Raw genomic sequence first — 14,271 nt, 5'->3', positions numbered from 1 at the left:
TGGCCAGTATGGTCTCAATCTCCTGACCTCGTGATCCACCCACCTCGACTTCCCAAAGTGCTGGGATTACAGGTGTGAGCCATCGCGCCCGGCCAAAAGTGTATGTTTTTAATGGAGTGTGATTTCTAAGATTGCTAAAACTGTTGATTACCAAACCTAGGTTTATTAGGGTTAGAATAAAATGGGTTTGTTTACCATTTGGATGATTGTCATTTTCTAGCTTTTCACTTTGGATTAAAGAAGTGACAAGTAGAAAAAAGTTAACAAAATAATACATTATTGCAGTTGGTTTTAAGTACTGTTGTAGCTGTAATAACTTAAGTAGTATAAAGAGGCGGCCAAAAAAAAAAAAATGATTTTATGGACCCAAAAGAGGAGACCTGTTAATGATTGTTGTCAGAAGTTTTCCTTATAAGAGTATTTAACTTTAAAATTTTCATGTATGTTTATATCAAATCAGTCTGAAAAATCCTGTTTAGAGAGGTTAAATATTAGAATTAATCATGCAATCAAGAGAGTGCACAGCTAGCTAACCATTATCCTTCGTTTATGTCCACCACACCTCTTAATCCAGCTTGGAATGAGGAGTGGAGTTTGGTCCTCCACACTTGGTTTGCAAATAAAGAGATGAAGTTTCATGCCACATGTGCATGCTTGTTGGAGCCATTCGTATTTCCATGTATGCTGTTTTTACATTAATAATGCTGTAAAAGAAATGAGAGGTTGAGCTTCAGATTAAAATGGATACCCTGTCTCTACTAAAAAATACAAAAAAATAGCCAGGTGAGGTGGTGGGCGCCTGTAGTCCCAGCTACTCAGGAGGCTAAGCCAGGAGAATGGCGTAAACCCGGGAGGCGGAGCTTGCAGTGAGCCGAGATCCGGCCACTACACTCCAGCCTGGGTGACAGAGCGAGACTCCGTCTCAAAAAAAAAAAAAAAAAGGATACTAGTGGAAAGTACAGTAGTTTTCTTCCATAGGGAATATGTGATAGTCTATAAGGTATGAGTTTTCTCTGAACTTCCCAGAGAGAAGAATGATTCTCTTTTGACCAAGAGCCTAATGTAATATTTTTCCTGCTGAACAACTAGACTCTAATATAAAATGTTTCAGTCTTTTAACAGTCTGAATTTCAGAAGCAGATGGGAGAAGGGTGTTTAGCAAAGATTTTTTTTTTTTTTTTTTTTTTTTTTTTTGAGACAAGAGTTTCACTCTGTCTCCCAGGCTGGAGTGCAGTGGCGAGGTCTCACTGCAAGCTCCGCCTCCCGGGTTCACGCCATTCTCCTGCCACAGCCTCCCGAGTAGCTGGGACTACGGTGCCCACCACTGCACCCGGCTAATTTGTATTTTTTAGTAGAAACGGGGTTTCACCCTGTTAGCCAGGATGGTCTCCATCTCCTGACCTCGTGATCCACCCGCCTCGGCCTTCCAAAGTGCTGGGATTACAAGCGTGAGCCACCGCGCCCGGCCAGCAAAGTTGATGTTAAGAAAGAGTTTTATTTTCTCCTGTCAGATCTTTCCCTCAAGAATAAATGGGGGAAAATGTGATTTGCTAAAGAGTGCTGAAAACGTCAGTGACTTGTATGAAATAAACAGCATACAATGCCAGGAAACAAAGGGTATGATTTTGCGAGAGGCTTACAAGCTACATAGAAAATTTATGGCTTGGCCGGGCACGGTGGCTCAAGCCTGTAATCCTAGCACTTTGGGAGGCCGAGACGGGCGGATCACGAGGTCAGGAGATCGAGACCATCCTGGCTAACACGGTGAAACCCCGTCTCTACTAAAAATACAAAAAACTAGCCGGGCGAGGTGGCGGGCGCCTGTAGTCCCAGCTACTCGGGAGGCTGAGGCAGGAGAATGACGTGAACCCGGGAGGCGGAGCTTGCAGTGAGCTGAGATCGCGCCACTGCACTCCAGCCTGGGCGACAGAGCGAGACTCCGTCTCAAAAAAAAAGAAAAAAAAAATTTATGGCTTGGACAACACTTAGTCAACACATACCAAATTTATTTTTGTGTAATGTTATATTTAGATAAGCTTTTGTTTTTGTAGAAGTTCTGTTACATCTTTTGAAATACGTCCTAGAAATGATGGAATACTGTATAAGGAATATACAAGAAACCACCATAAGTTCTAAAGACAAAAACATGCCTAGAAATTCAAAGGGGTAGGAACATAACTACTTAGATGCATTTTTTGTTGGAGGTGGGGGATTCCACTCTTTTTAAGCTGCGATTATTTGTCATCTCATTCTACATTTATTCAGCTTTGTGTTAACCTTTATAACTCACTACGGTATTCTTTGAAATTCCCAAATCCTTATTTATTTGACTTTTCAAAACTACTTTTTGAGACGGAGCCCCACTCTGTCGCCCAGGCTGGAGTTCTGTGGCGCGAACTCAGCTCACTGCAAGCTCCGCCTCCCGGGTTCACGCCATTCTGTCTCAGCCTCCCGAGTAGCTGGGACTACAGGCGCCCGCCACATGCCCGGCTAATTTTTTGTATTTTTAGTAGAGACGGGGTTTCACCGCGTTAGCCAGGATGGTCTCGATCTCCCGACGTGATCTGCCCGCCTCGGCCTCCAAAAGTGCTGGGATTACAGGCGTGAGCCACCGTGCCCGGCCTTCAAAACTTGCTAACTGTAGAACACAGTGAAGTAACTTCCTCTGTTGAAATAAAATCTCATTTGATGAGGGTTTAAACACATCTGCTAAAAGTATAGATTTCTCGAAATACATTGATCATGATTCAAAGTGTGGTGAATAAAAAAGTTTTCTTTACCAAGTTTTCCTAATAATTTAATTGTAAAATGAAGTCCAAATACCAAGAGATATGACACTGATGTGATTCGTTCTTGGTTTGGCATGCTTTGGAAATTCTACTTTGTCTTGTGTATGCCAGTATGACCTACTTTTTGCCTGGCATGTTATACAATAGTAGATACAAATGGCTTTGAGGTGATGCTTTTAGCTACCAAAATTACCATTAAATAGTAGAATGTCGACATCTTGGAAGTGAGTTGCTACTGCTGATGGTTTTCACGTCGTCTGCATTTGAATCTCTGTTGACTGAAACTAAGCTGTGTATTCTCACACTTTATACCATAGATTTTTGTGTGTGTAGGATTCCTTTTCAGTCAAATATGCACTTTGTTTTGAAAAGGAAACGATTTTAAAATGTATATTTACATTTGTCCCAAGGTAAAACGCTTTGGATGTGAGACTATCTGATTTACTGAAAATGTTATTTTTGGAAGCTGTCGTATTTTCAGACAATGCAAATTTCCTGTATTTACTCTAGTTTACTTGGAGAGGAGGATGTAGTGAGGTAAGAGGTCACAATTTAAATTTCACAATATAAGTTTGTCAAAAGGTACTGAGTACACCAGTGTTCTTTTAAAAGATCATTTAAGCTAACTTTATGTTCCATTTCAATGAGTTCCTTAAATGATACTTTAGCATATTAAAAACTAGCCCTTTCTCATCCTTTTCAAGTTAGGATTCATAGTGCCTACTCCTTCCTGGGTTTTTGGTGCTTCCTGGGAATCCGCTGTTCAAATCGGCACACCGTGGTGGAGCCTTTTTAAAATATGTATTTTCTCAGTTTGAAGGCTTATTTAAAATTAAAATAAATTATGAAAGTTTTCTGCTCTCAAAGATCTGTTTGGAAGAGTAAGTGTATTCAGTGCTTCCTATGCCTTAATGTGTTTTCGATCTTAAACTAGTCTTCACAAGCTTTTACCACTCCAGTTGAGATGTATACGTTAACTTAGACTAATGTTTAAAAACGGATACTTAAAAGCAACGTACCATAAAAATCTTCAGAAATTGTTACAAAGAAGAATGAAAGAAAACAAGGGGTTTTTACCATATGCATTTTCTGTTTTAAATTTAGCGTAGTGGATAATTTGTTTTAAAAATACAAAATTTGTAGAATTACTGCCCAGTTTGTGTTTGAAACATAAATCCTGGGGTGGACGACATTAAATTAAAAAAAAAAAGTGGGCATACAGTATATTTTAATTTTTCACACTGAATCGTACATTTGCGCTGTGCCTTATTTCTACCGTGTTCTTCCTACTGTTGGACATACAAAGAGACTTTCCTTAGAACTGTGACTTGATTAGATGCTGCAGGATACTGGATCCGGTCGGAGCACCGCGGGGCTTTCGAGATGCGGAGAAGCAAAGCTGGCCGCTAGTGGGCGCTGTGGCTCCGTGGAAGTCACGGACGAGCGTCGGTACCGGCGCTCGACCGAGAAAGTAGTGAGTTGTTCCTGCCAGCTCTGCTCTGCGGTCTTGCAGACGCCGTGTGAGAAGCACATGCCTTGACTTTTCCATCTCACACTCTCTAAATCTCTGGTCACTTTGAGAAGCCCGCGTGTCTCCTAGGGTCTAGTGAAACGGTCCCCGCGGTCGTGCCTGTGCCGGCGACACGCGGGGAAAGCTCCAGGGGCGCCAGGAGGGAAGAGAGACGCCCGCAGAGAAGGCGGGAGGCGACGACGCTCGGGCCCTGATTAGAGCTGCCAATTCCGGCGCCGCGTCGCGGGAATCGTCTTGCAATTCCCGGCCCCACTGACTGAAGAGGAGCTGTAGGCGATTGGTACCAAAATCAAGTGGGAAGCCCTCGCCGAGAGGCGTTGGGAGAAGCGCGCAGAAGCCGGGAGCTCTAAGGGTGTGCACGGAGTGCAAGTCCTGCATGCGGGGCAGCGCCGCATCTGCGGAGGGTAGGCGCCGAGCGGAGCCCGTTGCCTTCCGCACCGCGCGAGGTAAAGCCGCGCCCACTGATTCCGCCGAGGGGGAAGGCGCACCCGGGCGCGGGGACAGGTGGCCCGCTACTCTGCCGTCGCTGTTTCCACGTCTGCACCGCGCCCAGGAGGCCTCTTGCCGCCCCGGGGGCGCCCTGTGCACGCGCGGAGCGCTTCTCCTGCCTGGCGTCTGCTTCGCTCCCGCCGCCCGCGGGAGCCGGGGGCGGGGCTCACCTGTCAGCCCGAGCCCCGCCTCATGGCGCCCAATGTCGGGCGGAGATGGCGGACGGACGGACCGGCCGTCCAACCAGCGCACGGCTCCTGAGCCGCGGGCCAATGGCCTTCGCGCGGCGGGGCGGGGCCCCGCGTTTATAGCGCTCTGACAGCGCGCCGGCCGCGCTGACTCTCCTCGGCGGGGACCGCGGCGCCGGCCGAAGTGAGGAGCTGCGGACGCAGCGGGTCCCGGCGCCCTCCCCGCACACAAAGGCCCGCGCACGTCCGGAGCCCGCGGCGGGGACCGAGCTCCATCTTGCCTGCCTTGGGGGCCGGGAGCCGCGCGGACTGAGGAGGCTCCTGCGCGCCCGGAGGCGCCCTACTCCGCTCCGTGCTCCGGGACATGGAACCGCGCCGACGCGGCGCCCGCGCACTCGGGCCGCTGCCCGCTGCACTGGATCTATAATCACAGGCGACCCCGCTCGGGGCGCAGCGCCCGCCGCTCGCGCCGGTAGTTTCTGCTCCGGGTCTTTGTGTCCCAACCCGCACCCGCCCAGCCGCCCCGCGCCCACCCGCTCGCCGCGGCCGGCCCGGCACCCTGGAGCCACACGGGAGTCGGCCGTCCGAGCTGCGTCCGGCGCGGCGCCCCGGAACCCCAAGTCTGCCGCGCCGCCGCGCCCCGCGCGTGCGCTCCCGCCCCGCGCCCTGAGGGCCCTGGAGGGCGAGCGCACCTGGCCCGGCGACCGCTGGAGCTGCGCAGCGCGCCCCGGAGCTGCTTGCGGGCGCCCGCTCTCTTCCCCGCCAGTCTGCCCTGGAGGATTGGGGGTCCCAGCCTGCGTCCCGTCCGTCCCTTCTTGGCCCGGAGTGCGTGGAGCTGGGAGTGGCTTCGCCATGGCTGTGAGGAGGGACTCCGTGTGGAAGTACTGCTGGGGAGTTTTGATGGTTTTATGCAGAACTGCGATTTCCAAATCGATAGTTTTAGAGCCTATCTATTGGAATTCCTCGAACTCCAAGTAAGTGGCGTCCGCGAATCCCCCTAGGTCCTCACCCCGGGGTCCGCCGCGCCGTCCAGGCTGGAGGAGGGGTCAGTCCGCGGGGCCTCGGAGCCTGTTTCTGGAACCTCGGTTCCCCGTCCCCCACCCCCAACCCCCGCCCCATTTCACTAGGTGGAGACTCCTCGCTCGCCTTTCCAACCCGAGCGCCCCTGGAAGGGACGGTCTCCCCGCCTTTCCTCCCCCGAGCGCTCCCGGGCGCTAAAAGCTCCTATCGGCTCCGGTGACACGTCCGGGAAGGTATCAGATGGCGATACCTGACCCTCTCTTGTTTTCGAGGACGAAGGACATGGCCACAGTCTAGGCTGGCCGGCGCGCAGGGACTGGCGGGCTCTGGAGAGAGGCGGAGATGCTGCATTCACCGGGAGCGCGGGCGGCGGGGTCCGGGGCCCGCGGGCGACCGGGGTGGCAGGGCGCGGGCTGCGGAGCGCGTGCTGGAGAGGGGAGCCTGGGGTCGCTACGCTGCCCGCAGAGCGCTGGAGCCGGGGCACCTTGGCACCGCGCCGCCAGCCCGAGGGTGCGCGGGGAGCTCGCCTGCTTCGCAGGAGAACTCGGGCGGCGAGCCCTTTTCTCCGCGCCCGGGAGACGGGCCTTAGGCTTCTCCCTGAGGGCCCGCCGCACCTCGGCCTCCCGCTTCGTTCATAAGCCGGTAGCCCCGGAGTATGCGGTCTCGATAGCCGACCTGATTGTAATGCACTTTCTATAAAAGCTTAGGGCCCTGCCCAGTCGACACTGCTCCTGAAGCCTTCTCCCTCGGGACCCTGGTAGGAATGGGAGCCTTAGGATCAGACTCGCTCTTATCGGACGCTACAGCCGGGAGCGAGCCAGGCCTTGTGGAGAGTAACTTTCAGTTTGGGCCACCAGAGTGCATTCAGAATTAAGAAAATGCCATCCATCCCTAAATCTGTGTGGTCATAACTCGTAGTCATTTGGCCATTCAGTACTGTATATCCCCTGATTTCGAATCACAGCCAAAACATGTTTTACAGAATCATGGAATTGTGGTCTCGGGAAACTTGGAGAAGAAGTATGCAGACATTAGCTGGTTTCTGGAGAAAACATTTGAGATCAGAAGTAAAATCAATGACCTAATTGAAGTTGAGCAAGTTGGGCCTGGTTTTAGGAGAAAAGAAATGGGGGATTGATTTAGAAATCACGTCTTAATTAAAGGAGTGTGTCCGTTCTCTTAAAAGTGTCAAATTTCAAATTCACTAACATGTTAACCAAGTATCCCTTTACGAAAAGGGCAAAAACGTCGGTTACAAATCGGTTTAAACAAATGTTTGTATGATGCTAGAAGACACTTTCAACACGGCTCATTCGGAGAAGTTACTTAGCTCAGCCTCCTTCTATGTAGTCTGCTCTTGCATGGATTGTATTTTTAATGTAAATTATTGTATTTTCTGATGAAGTACTGGCGGCGGCATCTTTGCATCGATGCCGGCTCGGGAGGCGCCAGGTGGTGCCGGAAGGAGCCAGGCTAGGACCTCGTGCTGCAGCGGGCCCCGGAGTCCGGGGGAGGCAGGCGGGCGGGCGGGCGAGGCGGCCGGGGGGGGAGCCCGCGGCGCCGCTGTCCGCCCGGTGCCTCCAGAGGTCACTCTTCCATGCGGAATCGCGCAGCGCCGGGCCTCGCCCCCCCCCAGGCAGCCTGCTCCAGCCACTCTGCACTTTCACTGACCGGCTCTCTTTAGGGCTGATTTTTTTTTTTTTCTATGAGGATTTAATATTTCTGCTTAAATCTAGTTGAAAAAATGCCGTTAGCCTCTTCAGCGTTTAGTTCAGTGTGTGTGTATCTTTATCTTTGCGTTATTATTAACTATTAGTTTGTGTGTATCCGGTAGGAGGATTAGAAATACCTAGTTGAGAGAAAAAGAAAGGTAGAACAATAGTTATTTCAGCCTAAGGTTTCGACATTAATAACTTCTTTTTGTAATGTGTTGAGGTGGGGGGGTCCCGGGGGGAGGTGACAGGTATTTACCTCCCCCCCGCCCCCCCCTCCCCCCGCATTCTGATGATGAAGGTGAGTCTGTCTTTCCCAGCTATGTCCAGACCTGCGAGGCCCCTGCGTTTCGGGAAGCCTGCCGTTTGCGCGGCTGAGGTTGCTGCTGCTGTCTTGTCCTCCACAGGCAGCGTTTCTTTTAAAATTCTCCTGATAACGGCCTGCCTGGATGACTGGATAATGTGTCCCTGGAAAAGGTCTCCTTTGCAGCTGAATGCTAGCTCCAGAGATCACAAAGATTTCTTCCTGTAGGAGCCATAGGAAAGAGCCCTCTCTGAGTTTTTGAGAATGCATACAACCCCCTGATGCCGGGGGGCCGCTTTCCTTGGGGAAGTTTTATATTTATTTCAAGGGGAAAGTTTCAGTTGGTAAATATGATGTGGCAGGAAGGTAATCAAATGCATTGAAGTTTCACATCAGTTCCTATGAACTGTGGAACAATTCATTTGTAATGAAGCCGCCATCAGTAATTAGATTTGTTTCATTCAGAGGTCAGCTTTTTTAGCAGGTGGTCGACACAGGGAGCATGCAGCAGCTGTTTGGATACAGGGTCCAGAAAACCCTTTGTAAATTCAGCGTCTCCGTAACTACTTTAATCGCATTGTTGGCTGGCCCGCCGCTGACTGTATGTAATAATGGAAAGATGTCCTGCGTGCTGAAACAGTAGCTGCCCTGTTAGGTTATTCACATTGCTTTGATATGTTCTGGTAGAGTTGGGTCTGTTGTAGCCATTTTGGTTGTTTAAAGTTTTTGTTTGTTTTTTGTTTTTTAATTCAGAGAACAGTAGTGCCTAGCTTCCATTTTTAACTAACACTTCAGTGAAACATTTTTTTCCAAGAGGGAAAAAATTTTGGCCTAAGTAAAGTAGTAGGCTCTTTTTTAAAAAAAAATTAATTTAATTTTAATGTGAGCAAATCTGTATTGGTATGGTGTTCTGCAATGCATTACACTGACTTTGTTGAGAATTTCGAGTACTCATGCCTTACGTCTGGGGTTGCCATTCCCTATGCATCACATACTAGTTAGTTAACATAGCATGTGGCTTTTCCCATGTAATTTTTTCTCTATGTAATACTGGTACATAGAATGACTTGATACAAAAGAATGGCTGGCTAATATCCAGATAACGTATAATACATGGGCTTCACCACAATCAGGCTCTGAATAAATACAGACCTGTCAGAGATTGATAAAATAAACTACAATGGATAGTGCTGTTTAAACAGTCCATTCAATAACATATATAAGCCAGCCTGCCTTCCATTGTGTCTGAAATTCTTATTTTTGTAGGTAAACAAATGCACATTCAGCGCTGATTGAATAGCCCCTTGAACTATGCTCCACAGTTTGCATTTGGGTTAATCTTGTCGGTTTTAATATAGAGAGAAAAAAGCTCAAAGCACCAGGGGTGGAATTGTTAGTGCTTTCACATCCACATTCCTCACATTTTGTCAGGATGATAAACTGTAGGTAATGGACTGTCGTCGTTCTACAGGACAACTGAGCCAGGCAGAGCACGAAGACCAAGCAAAAACGACACCTCACAACATGCTTGGTAGCCTTGTTTTCAGATGAGAATTTATTTGAGAATCATGTGTCTAGGGACTGCACATCTTAACCTCAACAATTACAGCTTCAAGCCTCAGAAACAGGAGCTAGAGGTTAAGATGATTTGTTAAGCACTGGGTTCTAAATCTTTTACAAAGCATAAGCTGTTGACGCTTGTTCTACTGATGCAAAGAAATGCAAATGACTCCAACATTTCCAAAGGCTTCTGACTTAAGCTAATGTATGTGGACAGGTGAATTAGCCATTGACCTGAAGACCAGCTAAAAACTACCCGTTTGAATGGTTTCTCCATGTAGAGTCAGCTGAAGAACAATTGGTAGATTTATATTAAAACCTCTTGTCTGTAAACTTACTGAGGTACATCCTTCAGTTGGTGGATCAGTGAGATAATTGCCTTCAGATGAACATGTGACTGGAGCAACTAAATCTTTGCTGTCTTTCCTTCCACTGAAATCTTCCAGGTAGCTCCGGAGAGCTTCAGTGTGACACCAAACTCCGGGCGACGTTTTAGAGTGCGTTCACCTAATGGGAAACTATTAGATCCCAGCATGACTGCAGTAATGCGTCATAGGAATGGGAGTGGCAGGGAAAAAGGAAATACAGATTGTAGACCCTAATACAGAAATTTTTAGGAAAGGTATTTCTTTAACATTTTATGAAAACTTCATTCTTAAAATGCTTAATTGCAAATTAGACAAAAAAGAAGTGCTCTTCTAAGGAAGATGATTAAACTGGTCCCCCTATCAGCCTAATCTCTGCCTGCCTTTGCTGCTGACATAAAGAACCTGTTTTTCAGGTCACTTAATATACATCTACATAGATTTGCTTATGAGCTCACCCTTTGTGTAGCGGAGTAGAGCCTTAAAGAGGAGTGCTCAACTGTTTAAAATATTTTGATTAAAATATGCAGAACCCATAGAACTATAAGCTTCTAGTCAGGAATTAGCTCTTTCAGGGAAGAGCTCCCCCCTTCTTTTTAAGGGGGGAATTAGAGAGAGGCTGGGGGAGGAATATAAGAACAGCAAAGAAGGAAGGATAGCAAATGGGACATGTTCCGAACAGCTTGGAAAAACTCCTGTGGCTTCATTGTCTCTATGAAGCCAAAGAATACAAAGACATAAGTAATTCAGCCCTTCTCCCATGATGGAAGGTGGAAGCCGTTGACATGCCTCCCCTGTTTAACTTGTTTAACTCCCATTTTAAATTCAGCACGATACTGGCCGTGTGAACTCTGAAGATTTCTTTAGTAATCCATTTTGTAGTTCCGAATCAAAAACAAAGTGAAAGGGTCTGACACAATTTGCTTTTATTTTTAGGCAAATCAACCCTGGTCATAGTTAATAAGGGGATTACAACTCAGACTAGGTCTTTACAGATGTGATGTAAATCAAGGGCAGAGTATAAAGAAACTGATCCCTTTTGATTGAAGTATGGTAAAAAGGCATAGAGAAACTAGCAGCAGTAATCTGATTGTATGGCAATAAAACCACCATTTTCTGTCTTTCAGATAAAAATAATGTGGTAAATCCATGCAGTTCATAAGATGTAAAGGCAGATAAAGGGTGAAGCCATGGCAACATATAGATTAGCTTGATGTTAGAAATGACACGTCTCTGAAAAGGGTGCGGGACGAAGGCCCTTGCCTCCAGGCTGTTGGGCATTATGTGAGAACCACACAGACTTGGAAACTGGGATTAGGAAGTATGAAAGCTCTACTTGTGGTCTGGGATGGCTGAGGCGGTAAAGAAAAGCTGCTCAGTTCTTGCTCATTGGTGGTGGATAATATGGCAAAGGTAGATTTCATTGACTGCCTTTTTTATAGATTGAGATCGAGGCTGATTAAAACTTCAGATCACTGCAGTTGTTAGGGCCTGGGAGATTTTCCTTTTTAACTCCTGGCCTAACAGCGGCAGCCGTTCTGTAGGATTAACTGCACTTCGCGGTCGTTGCCTTAATCTATTTGGGCTTCAGGCAGGGACATGCTGGGAAGGAACAGAGACCAGAGGGGATAGGTAGGGCTGGGGTTATCTGAAAAGAAAACAGAGACCTTTTGATTTCAGCCATCTTTTCAAGCCCAGCTCCCTCGCCCGCTGCATGGGAGAAGCAAAGGTAAACAGGACGCATTGTCCCTCTCCCTCAGCCGCAGAGCTCTTCTGGGAGTTTTGTCTTTCCCACCCTGGAAAAAAAGATATAATACAGTTTTTAAAAGGGGAGGGAGGAATTCAGTTTTCATTCAAATGAGTAGTAATCCAAGATGCCAGAAGCAGTGGGCTCTACCTACATGTAATTTTACACATAAATGTGAGTCTTAAACTTTGAGTTGAATGGGGTAGGCTACATTACCGTAAACTACAGGATTATAAAAATGTTAATGCTGCCCAGCTTTAAAGTCAAAAACAAAAAAAATCTCTGTGCTGTTGTTGTCCTGAACAACCTTGTAAATAAGCTAGACTTTTGTTTTTGCCTTCCATACTCTCCATTTCAGCCATGAAACAAAATAAGTCATTGAAACCACGATTGGGTTCCATGCAGAGTGACATTCGCAATTGGGTCAAGCCAGAAGGAAATACTTGCTCGATTGCCTCCTATTTGGCATCATAGAAAAGTCTTGGCACTTCTTTGGGAGAGTCTGAACTCTCAAGACATTGAAAATGCCAAAGGCTGCAAACACCCTGAGTGTCTTTCTTGATGGAGTGCGTCTTGGTGTGTGTTACAGAGGGGAATTCAGTGCTGTTGTTTTTTGTTGTGTTTTTGTTTTTGTTTTTGTTTTTAACAGCAACATAGGGCCCTTCTAGACTCTTGGATTCTCTAAGTGTCTGACGAAAATGGTCATTAAATAGTAAATATTGTATTTTAGACCCATTTCACTGATTTTGTTCCAAATTCTCAACTGACTTGAGCATCTTTTTGGGGCTGTAGATATATTGCCTTTGTTGCCTGTTTTTCTCATTGCTATGGGAATTACTATAGCCACTACTATGTAGCTCTTATAGACTAAAAACATTTTTAAAGTATTGCATATAGGCTGGCCATATCCAGTGCCTGTTACTTTACCTTCTTTTTCTAACTTAATTCAGCAACCTGTGTTAATAAATTCATTTCATTTGTCTAGCTTCATCAGAGAAGGGATACCCCCTAATTTACAAGCTGGTCACATCCAAGCACCTTGCATTCTACACTTGACAATGATTGCTAATGGCCCATTCAACTAAAGTATTTGCTTGTTAACAGGGAACAGAGCATGATAAATGTCCAGCAAGCTTGCCGCCTCCTTCAGCTTTTCAAACGCAGACTGGTGCATATTTATGGCAGGCAAATGACAAAAGAAAAAGCTGAATTGCCCTGGCCTCCAGCTTTCTATCAGAAACAGGGTTAAAGTGATTAAAGCAATCATTCAAGAAAGCCCTGCCATTTGTTTACTAACCTTCATCCAACATTTAGCTTTGCAGTCTACCTGTGAGAAGATATTTCAGAAGTATTAGAGATAAGGAAGGAGGATCTAGCAAATCAGTGAAAAGAGTAGGTGACCGGTTATAAAATGCTTTCCATGCACATCGAATGCCAGGCAAACCTATTTCTGTTATTGCAGCAGAGATCAGCCATGGCTCTAGACTATTAACATGTTTTCCTTTCATGTATAAATTCAAATATGTAATTCTAGTCCAAAACATTCTGTGGCTGGTAGGTACATACTTGCTGATTTCAAATAAGAAAACATAGCAAGGGAAAGCTCCATTAAACAAGTTGTTTCTGCCCTTAGTAATTCTCTAAACAAAATAGGAAGAAAAAGTGGGTAGTAATGGAGTATTAATAGTGTGCTCTTTTCATTCTCTAACCCCCGAGTAGGTAAGCGTTCAAACTGCTCTGTGGGGGGCATACAGTTAGAGCCCCGCGAATGAACCACTGCTGTTCTGCCATACTTTATTAATTTATTTATATTATTATTTTATTGTTTTTATATATTATAATTATTTGTTTATATTACTAGTATATTTTCTCAGTTTAAATCCTGTTGCATCCAATTTTAATTACAATATTTGTATCTGTCTTCCCATACTTGCTACCCACGTACATACCCATTGCCACTGCGGCCTCATCCATGTTTTCCGTGTATACCACTCTCATATCACCCCAGAATAATTATGAGTGCTACCCAGACTTTTGAAACCAGTAGAGTCAACATGTTTGTGTTTGAGGAAAGCCTGTAATGCTTTAGCATTTTTGGCAGGGGTGTATGTGTGTTTAAGTGGGGTGGGCGCAACTCCGTATTGTCTGCCCATCACTGTTGTTCCCAATCCACACTCCCTGCGGGGCACCTAACCTGTGTGCATGGCAAAGAATTTCCGACCTTCAGAGCAAGAAGTGTTTCTCAGTTGATCTCTTCCAGCCTAAGGTTATAGCTGGTGAATTACAATCCTTGCTCTTTCCACACCTTTCCCTGGACTTACCATGGCCCTAAAATATTTGCCCAGAATCAGAATTGTCTAATGAGTGAGTGGGGCAGGGCAGATCATGTTCAAGACCAGCTGAGAATGTACCTAGTTGCAGAAGAAGTTAGAAAATGTCATCTTTTACTTATCTACCAGAAATATATTCGAGGTACATTTTATATTTTGTTTAAAAAGCGAGTTCTGATAGGCCTTGAATCCGCCCTTTCTATGGGAAAATGAATCATTATTATAATGGACTATCC

General features: G+C 46.4%; 1 protein-coding gene across 1 annotated transcript in view; it reads left to right on the top strand.

Moving 5' to 3' along the window:
- The first annotated feature begins 5,705 nt into the window (after nt 1-5,705).
- EFNB2 (ephrin B2) overlaps nt 5,706-14,271 on the top strand; it is a 45,294-nt gene continuing 36,728 nt past the window's right edge. Inside the window, exon 1 of the mRNA XM_025364748.1 lies at nt 5,706-5,971. Coding sequence (XP_025220533.1) covers nt 5,850-5,971 — 122 coding nt within the window. The 5' untranslated portion in view covers nt 5,706-5,849. The remainder of the gene's footprint in view (nt 5,972-14,271) is intronic.

Source organism: Theropithecus gelada, chromosome 17 (genome assembly GCF_003255815.1).
Source record: "Theropithecus gelada isolate Dixy chromosome 17, Tgel_1.0, whole genome shotgun sequence".
Lineage (NCBI taxonomy): Eukaryota > Metazoa > Chordata > Mammalia > Primates > Cercopithecidae > Theropithecus > Theropithecus gelada.
Note: the sequence above shows the minus strand (reverse complement) of the source record. Positions and strands in the feature narration are given on the sequence as shown.